At 64.7% G+C, this 14,728-nt stretch overlaps 1 protein-coding gene across 1 annotated transcript in view; it reads left to right on the forward strand.

The window, feature by feature from the left end:
• The first annotated feature begins 6,332 nt into the window (after positions 1 to 6,332).
• NOTCH1 (notch receptor 1) overlaps positions 6,333 to 14,728 on the forward strand; it is a 44,671-nt gene continuing 36,275 nt past the window's right edge. Inside the window, 2 exon segments of the mRNA XM_053908540.1 lie at positions 6,333 to 6,653; positions 8,354 to 8,435. Coding sequence (XP_053764515.1) covers positions 6,593 to 6,653; positions 8,354 to 8,435 — 143 coding nt within the window. The 5' untranslated portion in view covers positions 6,333 to 6,592.

The raw sequence follows: 14,728 nt of genomic DNA on the forward strand, positions 1-14,728 counted from the left end.
GGCCAGGCAGCCCCATGCGTGAGGGCCTCCAGGGAGGGAGGGGGCAAGTGAGGGCGCGTCCCTTGCACGGCGGCTGCCCACCTCCCCTGGTACGGAGGGACTTCCCAGCTTGCCTACAGTTGCCGAAAGGTGCGTGGCACAAAGGGACCACCGTATTGGCTCACCCATCCTGCACCAGCAGGGCCCCGGGCCCCTGTCGCCCCCACCCGCCTCCAGCCCTGTCCTCCAGGAACCGCTTTCCCTCCACGCACGGAACCGATCAGCGACAAAACCACTGAGTCCCTCCCCACCCGGCCTCACGGGGCAGCCACGGTGCTCAGCCGACACACGGCCCCCACCCCGAGCGGGGCACCGGCCCGAAGGCAAGTTCCCAGTGCCGGGGCTTTGGCCAGGAACCGGCGTCCCAGGCAAGGCAGGGCAGTGGCCCTAGGCTCCCATGTCCAAGTCCTGGCGGCCGTGAGGTCCCCGGGAGCACACAACCTGGTCCCATCACGCTTTCACACCCCTGCAAGTATTGTCTCGTCCCTCGGTCCCAGCGAGAGTCCCGCTGATTTACGTTGTGCAGAGACCCTCAAGCCGCAGAGGCAGCTTCGGAGACAGGCTCCGGGGGGCGCTGGGGAGCCCTGGCCTCCAGCTGGCCAACGCGCTCTGGGCCACATGAAAGGCTTGACTTTCCCTGCTGATTTTTTGAAAATTACTGCACTGAATGTTTACCAGTGAGATGCCGATTGTGATAAGGAGGCTGGAGAAGCCGAGGGAAAGGGGGCGGGGAGGGCGGGGGAGAGGGAGGTCACAAAACCCCCTTTCTGGGCACAGAGCTCCAATCCCAGGCACGTCCCACTGGCATTTGCCACCAAAGTGCCTGTTTTTATTTAAACGGCCCAGAGCAAGTCTCTGACTAAACCAACATTCCCACGCCAACACTCAGCAGCGCCTCTGGTTTTTGGCAATTTTTTTCCCTGAGCTGTCAAGGCAGAAATATAGAAGGATCCTGGTCTTACTTAAGGATGGTTGGGGGTTTTTCCCTTCCCCTTGGAGACGTGGAAATAACTCACAGATGTACTGTACCTGCTGATGTCTGGGCTCAGTGTTACTTCAGGAACACGACTCCCAGGGCGCCCTGTAACCCAAACCCCGATTTCCAGCCCCGTTTTCTTTTTAACAGGGGGCCGTGGGGGAAGTGTGGGGGAGGACGGAAGTTCTAAACATGTTTAAATGTGTCGGGAGCAAATGGGAGGGAGCCCAGCAGCCCTGAGAAACTGGCTGAGGCCGACGGCGGAGCCCCACCTGGGCCGGGCGGGTCTTCGGGGCTCCTCTTGAGGGTTTCCTGCTGGGCCGGGGGGTGGGGGGACCCTCTATCTTCCCTGTAAAAATAAAAATGGACTTGCTTTGAAAGGGATATTTCCAAAAAAAAAAAAAAAAAAGAAAGGGATATTTCCAGCTATTTTTAACCCCAGAAAGAAAGAAAGGGAAGGAGGAGGAGACGGAGGGAGGGAGGGAGGGAGAGGGGGAGGGAGGAAGCGCCCCCCCCCCCCCCCCCACTCTGGAGGCAGGGGAGAGGGAGGAGGGACTCTGCAAGGCCGGCTTTTCCTTGAGTGACTCAGGCCCGTGCAGGCTCCGTTTCTACCAGAGCCTGAGGGGTGGGGCCAAGCAGTTTCGTCTCCCGGGGCCCTTTCTTTTTGGAGAAAGTTCTGGGCTGCAGCCAACAGGGCCAGGCAGGGTGGAAGGTCCCCAGAGCAGATCTTCCTTGCAGCCCCCCTGCCCCACAGGTCCTGCAGGGTCCCGGGACGCATGGGCTGAGGGCTGGTGCGGGCAGACCTGGGTGCCAGGCTGGGAGCCACGACCACCCTCAGAGCATCGGTGCCTGGTCTGTGACATGGGCATGGTGACGGCCTCCCCGTTGGGACCCAGTCCCCTAGCCAGCCCCTGCCTGGAGGTGTCACCTGTGAGCTCCAAAGCCTTCTCAGAACCCACGTCCAGTGCCCCTCCTCCACGAAGCTCCCAGATTTTCTCAGCATCTCAACGGGGCCCTAGAGTCCCCACAGGGCCTTTCCTCCTTGAGGCCTCAGCCGCCCTGGGGCACCCAGAGGTGAGCCACTGGGTGACCCAACACCCTTTCCAGCTCTGTGGCCAGCTGAGGGAATCCAGGGACCTGGAGAAGTCCGAGTGGGGTTCCTCCTTCGCGGGGCTTGGGACGCCATGCAGTTAGGGCTTATGCCCTGAGCAGTGCAAGGGCTCCCGGAGGGAGGCAGGGTCTCTGTGTGGGTCTGTACTGTTCTGGCCACCCTGAAGCCCACTTCTCACATGACAAGCTCTGTGGCCCTCGGAGGCCACGCCAGTCAGTCTGCACTGGCTCACCTGCTCCGGGAGGCAGGCTACCTGTTGGGGGACTTGCCCGGGCAACACGGGCTCCCCAGGCTCTGGGCCTACCTCTGGGATGCTGGCCCTCCCTCCCGGGCCTTGTAGGGAGGAGGGAGCTGGCTCTGGCCCTGCACTGACAAGAGGCCTTGGGGTCCCAAGTAGTGACCACTGTGTGTGACAGGCGGACAAGACTGCCAGCAGGGCCCTGTGCAGAGGCCCCCACAGAATGAGCCCTCTGTTAGTCACAGGTCAGCCTGAATCTGTGGGGGGCCAGGACCACAGGGACAGGTCCAGGACCGCAGACCCCCTGGAACAACAGGTGAGCGGTGCGGGGACCATCCCGGGGGCTCTGGGATGGCTTCCTGGAGGAGGCAAAGCTAAGGAGGGAGGAGTCATGCCTGCGGAAGACAAGACGCGCAGACTGGCCCAGGGCAGATGCCCAGCACCTGCAGGTGGCCCCGGCCAGCCCTCTCCTCATGCGGACGGCGGGGCGCACACCCGGGCCTGGTGACAGGGGCCCCCTCGGGCAGGGCGCAAGGGCAACGAGGGACGCGAACTCAAGGCTCTAGCCTCCGCCCTCCCTCCTCAGAACAAGGGGGAGCCCTTGAACGGCTCTGCCTGAACGCATCCCGGGGCACACGCAGCAGGAAACAAGTGGAGCCTCACACGCGTGCCCCTGCCTGGAGACACGCTGCTCTGGCCGAGCGTCCAGCTCAGGGGACTGGGGACCTAGCCCTGGCCTGTCCACCTGCAGCAACGCCACAAAGCCACCAGATCCACATCCTGGAAAACACTCAGACCTCTGGGGAATGTTCCTGGCTGGTCTCAAGCAGAAAAATGTAGAAAGGACTTGGTAAAGGGGAAACTGAGGCCCAGGAGGCAGTGCTGGTCCCTTGGTGGGCCAGCGGTCAGAGTCCAGTGCTGGCCTGCGCCTGGCCGTGGCTCTTAATGGGTGGGGTAAGAGTCTGGACACTTCTCAGGCCCCCGGGCTCTCTTTGCAAGCGGGTCAGCTATGTTTTACAATCAACTTCAGAAGGTAGTGAGTGACGCCCTTCCCCTGTGTTCTGGAATCTTCCCACAGCTGCCCTGGAAGGCACCCCCCTCCCAGCTCAGGCCAGTGCACTTGTCAAAGGCCGCACCCTCAGCCCAACTCCTGAGCCCTTGCTCCCCCCGCCGACACCCTCCCCTCTGTTTTGGGGCCACCGCAATCCACACCGGGCAGACCTGGGCCGGCACCCCGAGTCCGACCTGCGGCCCCCCACCTTGGGAACCGCGTATGAGGCCGGGGGGGGGGGGTGTGCACACGCGGCCCCCGGCAGCCCTCCCCTGTGACCCCCGCAGCCCGTCTGCTGCTGCGGACCGAGGCCCAGACCTGGCCTGCCCGGAGCTGGTCTCGGCCTAGCTCCTCAGAACTGAGGGGCGAACCCTTACCTTCTCCCAACCCCCCGGCCCTCGCCGCACCTCGGAATCCTGGGGAGCTTTCACCACACTGACCGCCGCCAAGCAGACAGAGCCGCTGCCGACTCCCCCTCTCCAAGAGGGGGCTGGGACGGGCTTTCCTTTTGGGGACAGGAACGGGCCAAAGGGCAGTTCGGCCTCCGCCGCCCACCCTGACGACGGCACCGCGGTATCTCTGGAGGCAACAGAGAGGGGGAACCGACCCGGGTCAGTCTGCCTAAGGTGCGGAGTGTGACGGCCTTCTTTAGGGAGACCCCGCTGGCCCAGGGGAGATGCCGGGTCCCCGAGGTGGCGGCCAGACGCTTTCAGCAACCGCTCCGGAAGCCAGGCCTGCAGCCCCACCCCTACTGGTTGCCGGCCACCCAGCCAGCCTGGGGCCTCCTCACCAGCGGCCTCGTCTCAGCCCCCACCTTGAGCCAGGTGCCCCCCCTCCCCCCCCATCCAGCTCCGCGCCGCCCCAGCCCCCGCCCTCCGGCCAGGTCCCTGCCGTGGCCATTCTCGTGCCCTTCCCGGCCACTCTGGCTTTCCTGGCGTCTCCTTGGCCCCTGTCGCCCATGGGGTACCCAAGGTGGCAGGTGGCACAGGGGCTGGAAGCCTGGGAAACCCATCTGCCCTGTCTACCACGGGCTAATGAGAGAACCCGGCTCCTGCGTGAGGCCCAGAGTAGGGCTGGCACAGCTGGGCAGACCCAGGTGAGACTCCCCTCCTCCCGTGCTCCCTCCTCTCCTCCTCCAGTGTCCCCTCCTCCCCTCCTCCAGTGCTCCCTCCTTCTTCCTCCCCTTCCTCTAGAGCTGCTCCCAAGCCAGGGCTGAACTTGCAGCCTGGAGCCACTGGCCGAAAGCAGGCCCCAGCGCGGGGCATACAGGCAGTGGCTCCCAGAGGAGCACCCACTGGCCTGAGGCCTCCAGTCCTCCCCCAAGAGTAGAAGGGGATATGGGGGGCACAGCCCTGAGTCTGTGAGCTGGGGAGGGGGGGACAGGGAGGGACTCTGCGGCCACCCTCTTCCTTGTACGGACAATCTGCTTCTCCAAGCTGCTGGGCAGCTGTTATATAAACATCTCTGCTGCCTCAGGCGCCTCAGCTCCCGGGCACTGGCCCCGAGAGAAGTTACCCCTACCCCAGGTTCCGGGAAGCAGGAAGCGAAGCGCAGCCGGCTTCTGGAAGGAGGCAGGCGAGGGAGGCCCCCCGGCAGCTGCCTCGGCCCGGACTGGCCGTCCGTCCAGCGCTCACAGCATCCCAGCTGCCCCCCAACAGGTGTGCCAAGAAGAGTGGGCAGGAGTCAGGAACGCACTCTGCTGGCCACCAGGCACCCCACTCTGCCGACCCCGTAGGCCCTCCCTGCACTGGTGGCTGCCAGCCTCCAGGGTTTCTGCCGCCTTGCTGGATCTCCTCGCCCACTGTCCTTCACTCAGTGGGGTCCTTCTCAGCCTTTACAGCTCCCCTCTGGCATCACCTACTCCAGAGGGCTGCCAGGATGCCCGGCTCACCATCCTGGGTGGGGATGGGGGGAGGGCAGTCTGTCCCCAGCGCCGAGCCACGAACTTTGGTTTCAGAAGGGACTGTGGCAGGCATTCTGAACGCCCAGCGCTTACCCGGGCTTGGCACAGGATGCCCAAATCTGGCACTGCGGCGGAGAAGTAAATCATGCGGAAGGAGCACGTGGGAGGCGCCGGGGACGCTTGGAGTGGGTCTGCTGGACTCCCGTGCGCTTTCGCGGGCCGTCTTAGGCGGGAGGCGACAGGAGAAGGGGCTGGACAGTGATCAAGGAGCGTCTAGAGGCGGCTCCCTCCTGGGGGAGCGGGTGCGCAACCCGTCTGGCCAGGCATTAGCCCCAGGTTGGTCCGTTGGGGCACCCGGAGGCCCCCTCTTTCCGAAAAGCAGCAGCAGCCCGGCGCCACCATCCCTCGAGGTCAAGTGCCCCGACCGGCAGAGCCAGGGTGTCCGGCCTGTCTCCTGGAGGCTTACAACTGCGACCTCAGGGCTCCTGGCACTGAAGCCCCTGGGTCAGGGGCTTCCCTACGGCCGCCAAGGGCACGACTTCTTCCTGAGCTCTCGTGCCGCGCTCGGGGTCCCCCAAACTGCCTCGGGCGCTCCTCCCCACCTGCCCGAGCCCAGCTCCCCACGGCGCAAGGTCCCCCTAAGGCTCCTCTCCCCCAACTCCGCCCGCGCCTCCGCCGCTATTGAGATGCAAATCTTTTCCAATTGTCGCCCGGTTAAGCGACTGTCAGAGCCGGATCCTTCCGCAGCCCTGAACCAAACTTTTTGCCGCTGAAAACTTTCGAACAAGAAGTAGTCCCTAGGGCCGGCCCCCGACGCCTCTTCTCCCCACGGGGCCCCGTACCCCAGAGGACCCAGGCTCCGGATGCGCGCCCCGCCGGAGGAGACGCAGGGCAGGCGCGGTGCGCGCAGGGGCGCGGCCAGCGAGGGCGAGGGGTGCGGAGGGATCGGCGGGGCGGGCCCGAGGGGCGGGGCCGGCGGGCGGGGGCGGAGCGCGCGGCCGCCTGCGCCTCACTAGTGCCTCGGCCGCGGGAGGGAGCGCAGGGGCGCGGGGCGCGGGCGCGGGCGCGAGCGCAGCGGAGGAACGAGCCGGGGCGCCGAGCCGGGCCCGGAGGCCGTGGGGGCCCAGCGCCGCCCGCCCACCCGCCACGAAGCGGAGAGCCGCCGCGGGCCGCCGCCGCCCGTGGGACCGTCCGGCGCGCGCGTGTGCGCCAGATCCCCGCCGTCCCGGCGCAGGAGGCCGCCACCGGGCGCAGCGGGCAGCCGGCGGGCAGGCATGCCGCCGCTCCTGGCGCCCCTGCTCTGCCTGGCGCTGCTGCCCGCGCTCGCCGCACGAGGTAGGCGCCCGTCCGCGAGCCCGAAACTTTCCGCGCCCTTCGGAAACTTTGGCGGCGCCCTGCGCGCGCGCCCCGGGCGGCTGGGAACGGGCGGCCGGGGCGGTGGGGGGGGGGGGCGGTGGGGGGGTGGGAGAGAGAACCGGGCGATCCGGGGCGCGGGGAGGACAGACCCTCCCCCGCGCCGCCCGCCCAGTCGGGCTGGACTCGCGCCGCCCGCGCCTGGACCCGGGTTTGAAGCCGGGCGTGGGGGCGCTAGGGGCCCCCGGAGGCCCAGCCCCGGGCTCGTCCTTCATCAGCCACGCGTGGGGCTTGCCGCCGGGGCAGGCGGGCGAGCTGCCTACTACTTTTCGATTTGAATCGAGTCGGTTTTGGTTTCCTGTTGCTTTGGGGGCCATTTCTCTCTCTCCTCGCCTCTGGCCCGCGCCGGGGGCGGATGTTGGGGCGCGGAGTGTGGGGTCCCGGACGTCGCGTTGCCTTTACGGAGCTCTGTGGGGCGTGGTGGGCAGTGGGGCGCCGGGCGGACCGGCCTTCTCCCCATTTAGGAGAGTTCGCGAAGGGCCAGGCGGGAGGCGCGGACCGAGGGGTCTCCTTCCCACGCCTGATCGCTGCCCCCATGCCGGCTCATAGACAGTTTGGCGTGGGCGCGGGGGGGGGGGGGTGTGCGGAACACCCCGCCGCGACTGACTGTGGCACTTTGACTTTTCGGAGTTCAAGTTTGGAAATCTTGCGAGGGTGGAGAGGGACCCGGAGAAGGAGCGCTTATCCCTCTCTCCACTTCGCATGGAGGAATCTAGTGGTGATTCCTTTCTATCTTCTCCTAAAAGTTGGAGGGGAGAATTAGATCCCCACTTTCAGAAGGTGGGGTCCCAAGTCACACCCCCTCCGCGCCCCCAGGAGGGGCTTCCTTTACACAGCGCTGGTAAAATGGGGAGGGGGCCACCTTATTAATGCCTTCTTGGGAATGGGGCCGAATTCCCTCCAAATGGGGCTCCTTCACCCCCCTCCCCTGGATGTAGCTGAGGATGCCTGCCCGAGGGAGCAGGTATTGGGTGTCCTGGAGGCGGGGCCAGGTCCCTGAGGTGCAGCCCCGGTGCCCCAGGAGGCGGCCCTGGTGACAATGGGCTGCTCTGATTCCGTAGCTGGCGCTTTGTTGGCGGGCGGGGCGTTGGGCTTTGCAGCTGTCGCTTTTTCCCACGAGCTGGGGGGGGCGGGGGTGGGGGGTGGGGAGTGTGCCCCCCCAGCACCGCCCCCTCACAGAACGTGTTCGAACAGCCAGACAATCTTGGTGGCTGGATAGGGGCCGTGGCCCCGTTGGGCTCCCCATTGAAGATAGGTGGGGGGGGTGGTGGTGCAGAGTTTGGGAGAGCCGCCCAGGGTCACCTCAGCTTTCCTCTACTGTTGTCCAGATGGCATTTCAGGCCACCCTTACCCACTTCGAGCGTGACCTGTCCACCTGCCGGCCAGCCAACCTGTTGTCCCTCCCCCCATTTCTGACTGCTGGAACTCTGGGCAGAACATTGAAGCCCCTTGGGGTTCACGTTTGGGAGGGTTCGCGAGGTCTCCTGTCCCCAGCAACCCCATGACAAGGCAGAGCCTTCTAGGTGAGGGGTGGCTGTGTCCCTTGGGGTGGGTCCTTCCCTGGGCTCAGGGCCCCAGTGCCACCCGGGCTGACCTCTTGTCTTACCCCCCTCCCCCCCCAGGACTGCGATGTTCCCAGCCCAGCGAGAGCTGCATGAATGGCGGGAAGTGTGAAGTGTCCCCCAACGGCACGGAAGCCTGTGTGTGAGTACGCGCCCCTGCGCCCCTGTGGGGACCTGGTGCTTTTGTCGGGAGCAGAGCCCCTGCCTCTGCAGCGGGGGCCCGCAGGGACAGAACACTGGGCCATTGTCTTCTGGAGATGGCCCAGAAGGCTGGGCGCGGTCACGTGTTACTTTTATTGGACAAAGTCTGGCAATTACTTAATCACCAGCAATTATGCTGCGTGTGGAGCTGGTCTGGCCGCTGGAGGTTCGAGCACGCCTTTGTGGGCCACCTCGGGCTCCTGGGGTGCTAGTCGGGAATTCCCGGTACCCTGCTTCTTGCTAAAATCCCTAAGAAACAATGACCCGCCAGGGAGGCTGTGGACCTTCTGGAGCGGCCCAGCCCCCGCGCCACCCTGCCCACGGGGAGTGCCTCCTCCAGGCAGGTGAGTGCAGTGCCTCAGGCAGAAGTGGCTATTTTAATGCCAAGCCCACCCCCCTGGGCCTTCGGGTCTCCCCCAGCTCACTTTCTCTGACCTCAGGTGAGGTTGGGGGGTGGCTTGGCTTCTGTCACGGCATCTACAGCTCCGACTCCCGAACCCTCCATCCAGTCCATCGCCCGCCCAGCGTTGGGCCCTTGGCTGGGAAACCCGCGCGCGCGCCTGTGTGTGTGTGTGTGTGTGTGTGTGTGTGTGTGTGTGTGTGGTACAGCCCGCAACCCACCCTGATGGGGCAGGGGGCGTGTTAGAGTCCGCTCCCTCCCTGTGCGCTCTGGCCCCGGGAAGTTTTTCTCTCGTGGTTGATGCCCTTCAGCTTGACTTTGTCCCTGGTGGGAAATATGAGGAGGTGCTTGGTGGCTGCAGAAAGGCCCCCCCCCCCCCATGGAGGGGGGCTAGAGGGAGAAGTGGCTCCCCAGCCGTCCTCCGTCCCGGTCCTCGGCGTGCCGCATTCCCACTGCTCGGGGCCCCTTCCCTTGACAACCCTTGGCCAGTGGGCTAGCAGCCCCCCCTTCACTGCCCCCACCCTCCCCGAACTGAAACCAATTAAGCAGGTCTGTGAGCAGTTTCATAGACAAAGAGGATTGTGTCTTTGTCAGATGCTAATGAATGCACACTACTTTTTTTTTTTTTTTTTTTTTTTTTTTTTTTTGCTTTTTTGGGGCCTTTTTCTTCTCCTGCAGAAGCCTCACCGACGCCTGATGCCCTAAATCTTGCTTCCTTCCATTCAGAGACCGACAGCTGGGATTCAGGGGAAGCGCAGCGGCTATTGTCGGGAGGAGGATTAATGCTGTGTGATTAATTATGCGTGGCTTCCCAGAATGCACGACTCCCTTCCCGCCTGCCCCACGCCCGCTCTGGCCCTGTGCTCACCCATGGGGCCTGGGGAGGGTCTCCGGACCTGTGCGGAGGGCTTTGGGAAGGCAGGAGGGGTGCTGTGCCACCAGGGAGCAGGGACAGACTGGCCCAGGGGACCCTGGAGTCTCCGTGGGCTGGAGCCTGGGCCACAAGGGGGCTCCTGCAGCCCCCTGCTTGCGTTGGGGTGAGACGCTTCTAGGGGACAGGGCGACAGTGTGCGTGCTCCCCACCCCTCCGACCAAACCAGGCCACTGATCAGGGCTTGGGCGCCGGCCTTGTCTCCTCCCTGGGGCCTGGGGCCCCCTCCTCCTTGGCGGGAAGCCTGCCTCAGTCTGGCCTGGCACTCGGCCGAGCTTGGCCCACAGAGACCCCATTGTGCACACCCCACAGATCCACTTGGAAGACGGAACGGAAGTGCCATTCTCAGAGGCCCCACCTCTGGTGGCACTGTGCTGGAGCCTGGGGACCAGAGCGGGGACGGGGCGACAGCCGGGTCCAGCTGCGGAGGGGCACGGTCTGGACTCATGGTGCGGTTTGGGGACGCTGTGGCCGCTCCCGTGAGGGGCCCTGGCTCCCTCTGCCCCTGGGGCCTGTGCCTCTGGCTGGGCCCTTCTGTTCCCGTGAAGCCCAGAGGGTCTGCTATATGGGTGGCTGGGCCCTCGCGGTCTGAGCGGGGAAGACACCTTCCTTCCTCAAAGGTGTTGGGGTGCAGGCTTCTGGTGCCAACCTGGGTGGAAACTCCGACTCTGTAGCATTCACCCCGGCCTCTCGGAAGGTTCTTTGACTTTCCGAGCTGGTCTGCTGGCTCCCCTATGGATAGGGTGTGGGAAACGGTCGTGTCACCGTGCCCGGCGCATTAGTACCTGGTGAATCATCTGTTCCACCCCAAAAGAGAAGGAACCTTCCCCAGAAGCCGCTAGTCAGGTGGGCTGCAGGGCTCAGCATCGGGAAAAAGAGGTTTCTGTCGGCGTGAAAGCCCTCCCAGGGCGTCACCGAGTAGCTGAGGTGTAGCGGAGCTGCGGAGGGAAGACCCGCCGCCTGTCCCTGTGGGCAGAGCACCATCCCTGCAGGGGCTGCTGTGCGGGGTGGCCCTGCAGGCAGGCCCAGGGGGTCATCGAAAGGCTTCTGGGGCCTGCCTGGGTCCTGACTGAGAGCGGAGGCCCCAGGGTTGCTGGACAGTCTCCCTGCCCGCGGGAAAGTCTGTTCCACTGGGCGCTTCCAGGCGATCGCAGAAGTGGAGTGCGCCATCGCGCTCAGAGGGCAAGTCCAGCTGGGCTGGCCGGTGGCGGGCTTTAGCTTTGGGCCATCCGGTATTGAGGCCTGGCTGCGCCACCTGCTAGCTCTGTGACCCCAGGTCGTCGGGTCACCGGAACTCAGGTTCCCCGTCCGGTAGCGTGGGGCTGACACGATTGATCTCTCCAGGGCACGAGGATTGCGTAAGAGCGGCAGGCTTTAGACACCGGCTGAGCGTCCGTTTCTTCCCTGCCTTCTCCTTTTGAGCTGACAGGGCTGGTTTCAGGATCCTCCTTCTCGAATGTTTAGTTGGCTATGAGTGAATTCGGAGAACCCAAAAGGTGCTGCCTGGTGGTCCCACGCCGGGTGCTGCGTGGGGAGGGGCTCCTGGGGATTTTGTCACCTGCGGGGACTCTGATCAGCAGTCCTGTCTGCTTTTTCCAAAGACACCTTTGAGCACCTGCCGTGTGCTGGGTTTTCTGCTCGAGGGCCTTGGCATGGCAGGCTCAGGTCAGACACAGCCCCTGCCCCCACGGAGGGACAGGAGAGGCGACAACGGTGCATGTGACCTGTCAGGCGGAGGGGAGCTCAGTGTGGCTTGAGCCTGGCCTGACGTGGCTCCCACCAAGCCCGCGGCACCATGTGGGGTCAGGCCTGGGGTGGGGGTGGGGGTTAAGCGAGCGCAAAGACCTCGGTGGCTGCCGCGGGATCGAAGAGTGCGGAGTGGCGCCTGGCCCGGCCTCTCTTCTTAAACTCCGAAGCGTGTGTTCTAACCACTGCCCTGTCTTGCCTGCACTGCCCGAGGCCTCCGTGGCCAGTCTCCGAGGAAGCAGGGCCGGACGACAACTTCCCTTTAGAAGAGGAGGTTCAGAGGCTCCGGCGGGAAGTGCCTTGGGCCCTGCTTCCGGGGGACCTAACGTTTCGCGTCTCCTGCCGCCTAGTTTGGATGTTTCCATTGAGTCACCTGGGAGTCTGGGCGAGGCTGGGGGAGGAACAGGTGAATTCTCAGGTCTGCTACAAGGCTTCCTCTGTTATGCGGCTTCAGCTTTTGGGCCAGGTAGGAAAACACATGTCAGACACCCACTGTGAACCAGAACGTTCTCCCCTGCTGGGAGACGCGGCAGGGAACGTGCCTTCTTTCCAGGAAGGTGCCTCTTTGGACGGGGCCCTGCCTCTGAACAGCAGCTAACGTTTTTTTCCACTGAAAAGAAATACATATTTTTTTTTAAAGAGAAAGGAAACTATGCCCTTAGCAGGAAGAGGGTGGGGCGGGCCGAACCCTTGGCTGGCAGAGGAGAAGCCCTTCATCAGGACGTCGGGGGGCACAGCCCGGTGGCTGGGACTCCCGGGAGGATGGCAGCGGGAGAGGGCCCGTGGGACACCTCTGCTCCACCCCGCTAAGTGCCAGAGTGCAGCGTGAGACCCCCGCGGGCCGGACCCCAGCACCGACTCCCTCCTCATCCTCTCTGCCCTCGATGGGCGGCGGGGCCCCCTAGGGCAGTGCCTGGCTGAGGGGTTGCACCCTCCTGGGGTGGGGAGGGCACCTTTCCTGTTTCGTGTCTTGTCTATAAATAGTGAAAGGATGTGGCTTTGTCGAGTTGATTGAGCAGCTAGATTGCTTTCCTCAATAACGTAACACTAACAACTCACGCACAGACAGCTGCTTTTATTCCGGCCTCATAAAACCCCTGGCAGACGGTTTACTCCCCTGGCTCACCCCCCCTCCAGGTGGTGGCCAGCTCTGCTCTGCTCGGCTGCTTTTCTTTTTCATCGCCAGTTTACAGGTGGGAAAAACTGAGGCTGAGGGGAAGAGGCGGGGCAGGAGGGGGGGGGGGATCTGAAGCCGGCTTACGTCAGCTCTCACCTTCGTGTGCAGGCTCGTCCAGAGTCCCAGAGGCTTTTACGAGCAGCTGACTTCGGGGCATCGTGACCGTGGGTCAGGATGTGTCTGATGATCCTGAAGTTTCCCAGTCCCGCTGGGGCCTGACCGTCTCTGGTTGGGTACGCGGACCCGGGCCTCGGTTTCCCCCTCTGTACGTGAGGGAGCTGGCTTTGGGGGCTCCTGGAGTTCTCCTGCGGGTGCGGCCCAGCAGGACCCCGGCACAGGCCTGTAAACGCCTGGGTGGTGGCCACAGGTGGTGGGGGCGGGGGTGCCCGGGAGTCAGGCCTCCTGCCCGGCAGGTTCCGCAGGTCTGGGGCCAGGGCCAGGGCTAGGCTCCGGGGCGTTCTCACCACCTGGCCCACCCGCCAGGAGGGGGCGGGTCCCTGCAGAGGGGGCCGAGGTTGACAGGTGTTCTGGACGAAGGCCCTTCTCTGAAGCAGCCTGGGTGGGCTTCTGGAGACCTCGCCCCGCCCCACCCTGCTCCTGGGACGCGGGTTGACAAATAGATTTGGGGGGCAGTGGATACCCGTATGGGGGTTTTGCTGGTCGGTCACACGCACCATAAATTCTGTTATTTTAAATTTTTTTTTTTTTTCAACGTTTTTTATTTATTTTTGGGACAGAGAGAGACAGAGCATGAACGGGGGAGGGGCAGAGAGAGAGGGAGACACAGAATTGGAAACAGGCTCCAGGCTCCGAGCCATCAGCCCAGAGCCCGACGCGGGGCTCGAACTCACGGACCGCGAGATCGTGACCTGGCTGAGGTCGGACGCTTAACCGACTGCGCCACCCAGACGCCCCTAAATTCTGTTATTTTAGCCACTTGAAGTGTACGATTCGGGAGCATCTAATACGTTCACGAGGCTGTGCAACTACCACCATTATCTGCTTCCAAAGCTTTGCCGCCGCCCCCCGCCCCCCCCCCGCCCCGCCCCGGTCCTACTCTCATGGCCTGTCTGGGGCCTGCACCTGTCCTCTCCCGCACTTGGGGCTTGCGTCCACCTTGCTGCCCCCGGCGTGAGTAAAAACGCTCCTCCCGCCGCATCCCTACAGCTACTGCGTGCTCCCCCTCCGGGCCCGGCCCACTAAGTAGTCATCCCGTTTTCCCAGCGCCCCCCCCCCCCCCCCCCCCCCCCCCGCCCCGACCCTGGCAAGCCCCGGTCTGCTCTCCGTTTCTGGATTGGCCTGTCCTGGACGTTTCACACGAGTAGAGCTCCCCCCGCCCCAAGCGGGGCTTGGCATGTCCCCGGGGGAGTCGCCCGGGAAAGCCTGGCACGCCTGCGGCCCCGGCCTGCTCAGGCTCCAGGTTCCCTCGCGGCCTGTGCTCTTGCCAGCCCCCACGCGGTGGCGGCCTGAGGAGCCCGCGGGGGCCGCAGAGCTGAAGCCCTGCAGGGGTGCGGTGGGAGGAGGGTTTTGACCGAGCACTTACTGTGTGCCAGGGGCAGGCAAGGTGGACGCAGGCCCTAAGTGCAGGAGAGGAGAAGGGACGTTTGAGAACCAGACTGGAGGCCAGACAGTAGCCAGTGAGAGAAGAGTAGCTGTGCCATCGTCACCTACCGTGTGCGGGGCCGGGTGCTGTGGGGACAGCCCAGCTGGGTGCACCAGGCCTGCTGCAGCCTCGGGGTGAGTCCGCTGTGGGGGGGCGGCAGGCACGGGGGCCGGGCCAGGTCCCAGGCGGCACAGCCCCAGCAGAGGATGTATGGCGGGAGCGGGCGGGCCCCCGGCCCCACCATCTGCCTGCTTGGGGGTCTTCCCGTGGGGTGAGAGCGCGTCTTTCCCTGGATTCTCAGTGTCAGCCCAGACTTCTATCCCTTGGTGGGTGTGTGTGTGGGGGGGGGGGGGGTAGTGTGCATCTCCGAGACCCCG

This window comes from Panthera pardus, unplaced genomic scaffold (assembly GCF_024362965.1).
Source record: "Panthera pardus isolate Hobbes unplaced genomic scaffold, ASM2436296v1 HiC_scaffold_20, whole genome shotgun sequence".
In the NCBI taxonomy this organism is placed as follows: domain Eukaryota; kingdom Metazoa; phylum Chordata; class Mammalia; order Carnivora; family Felidae; genus Panthera; species Panthera pardus.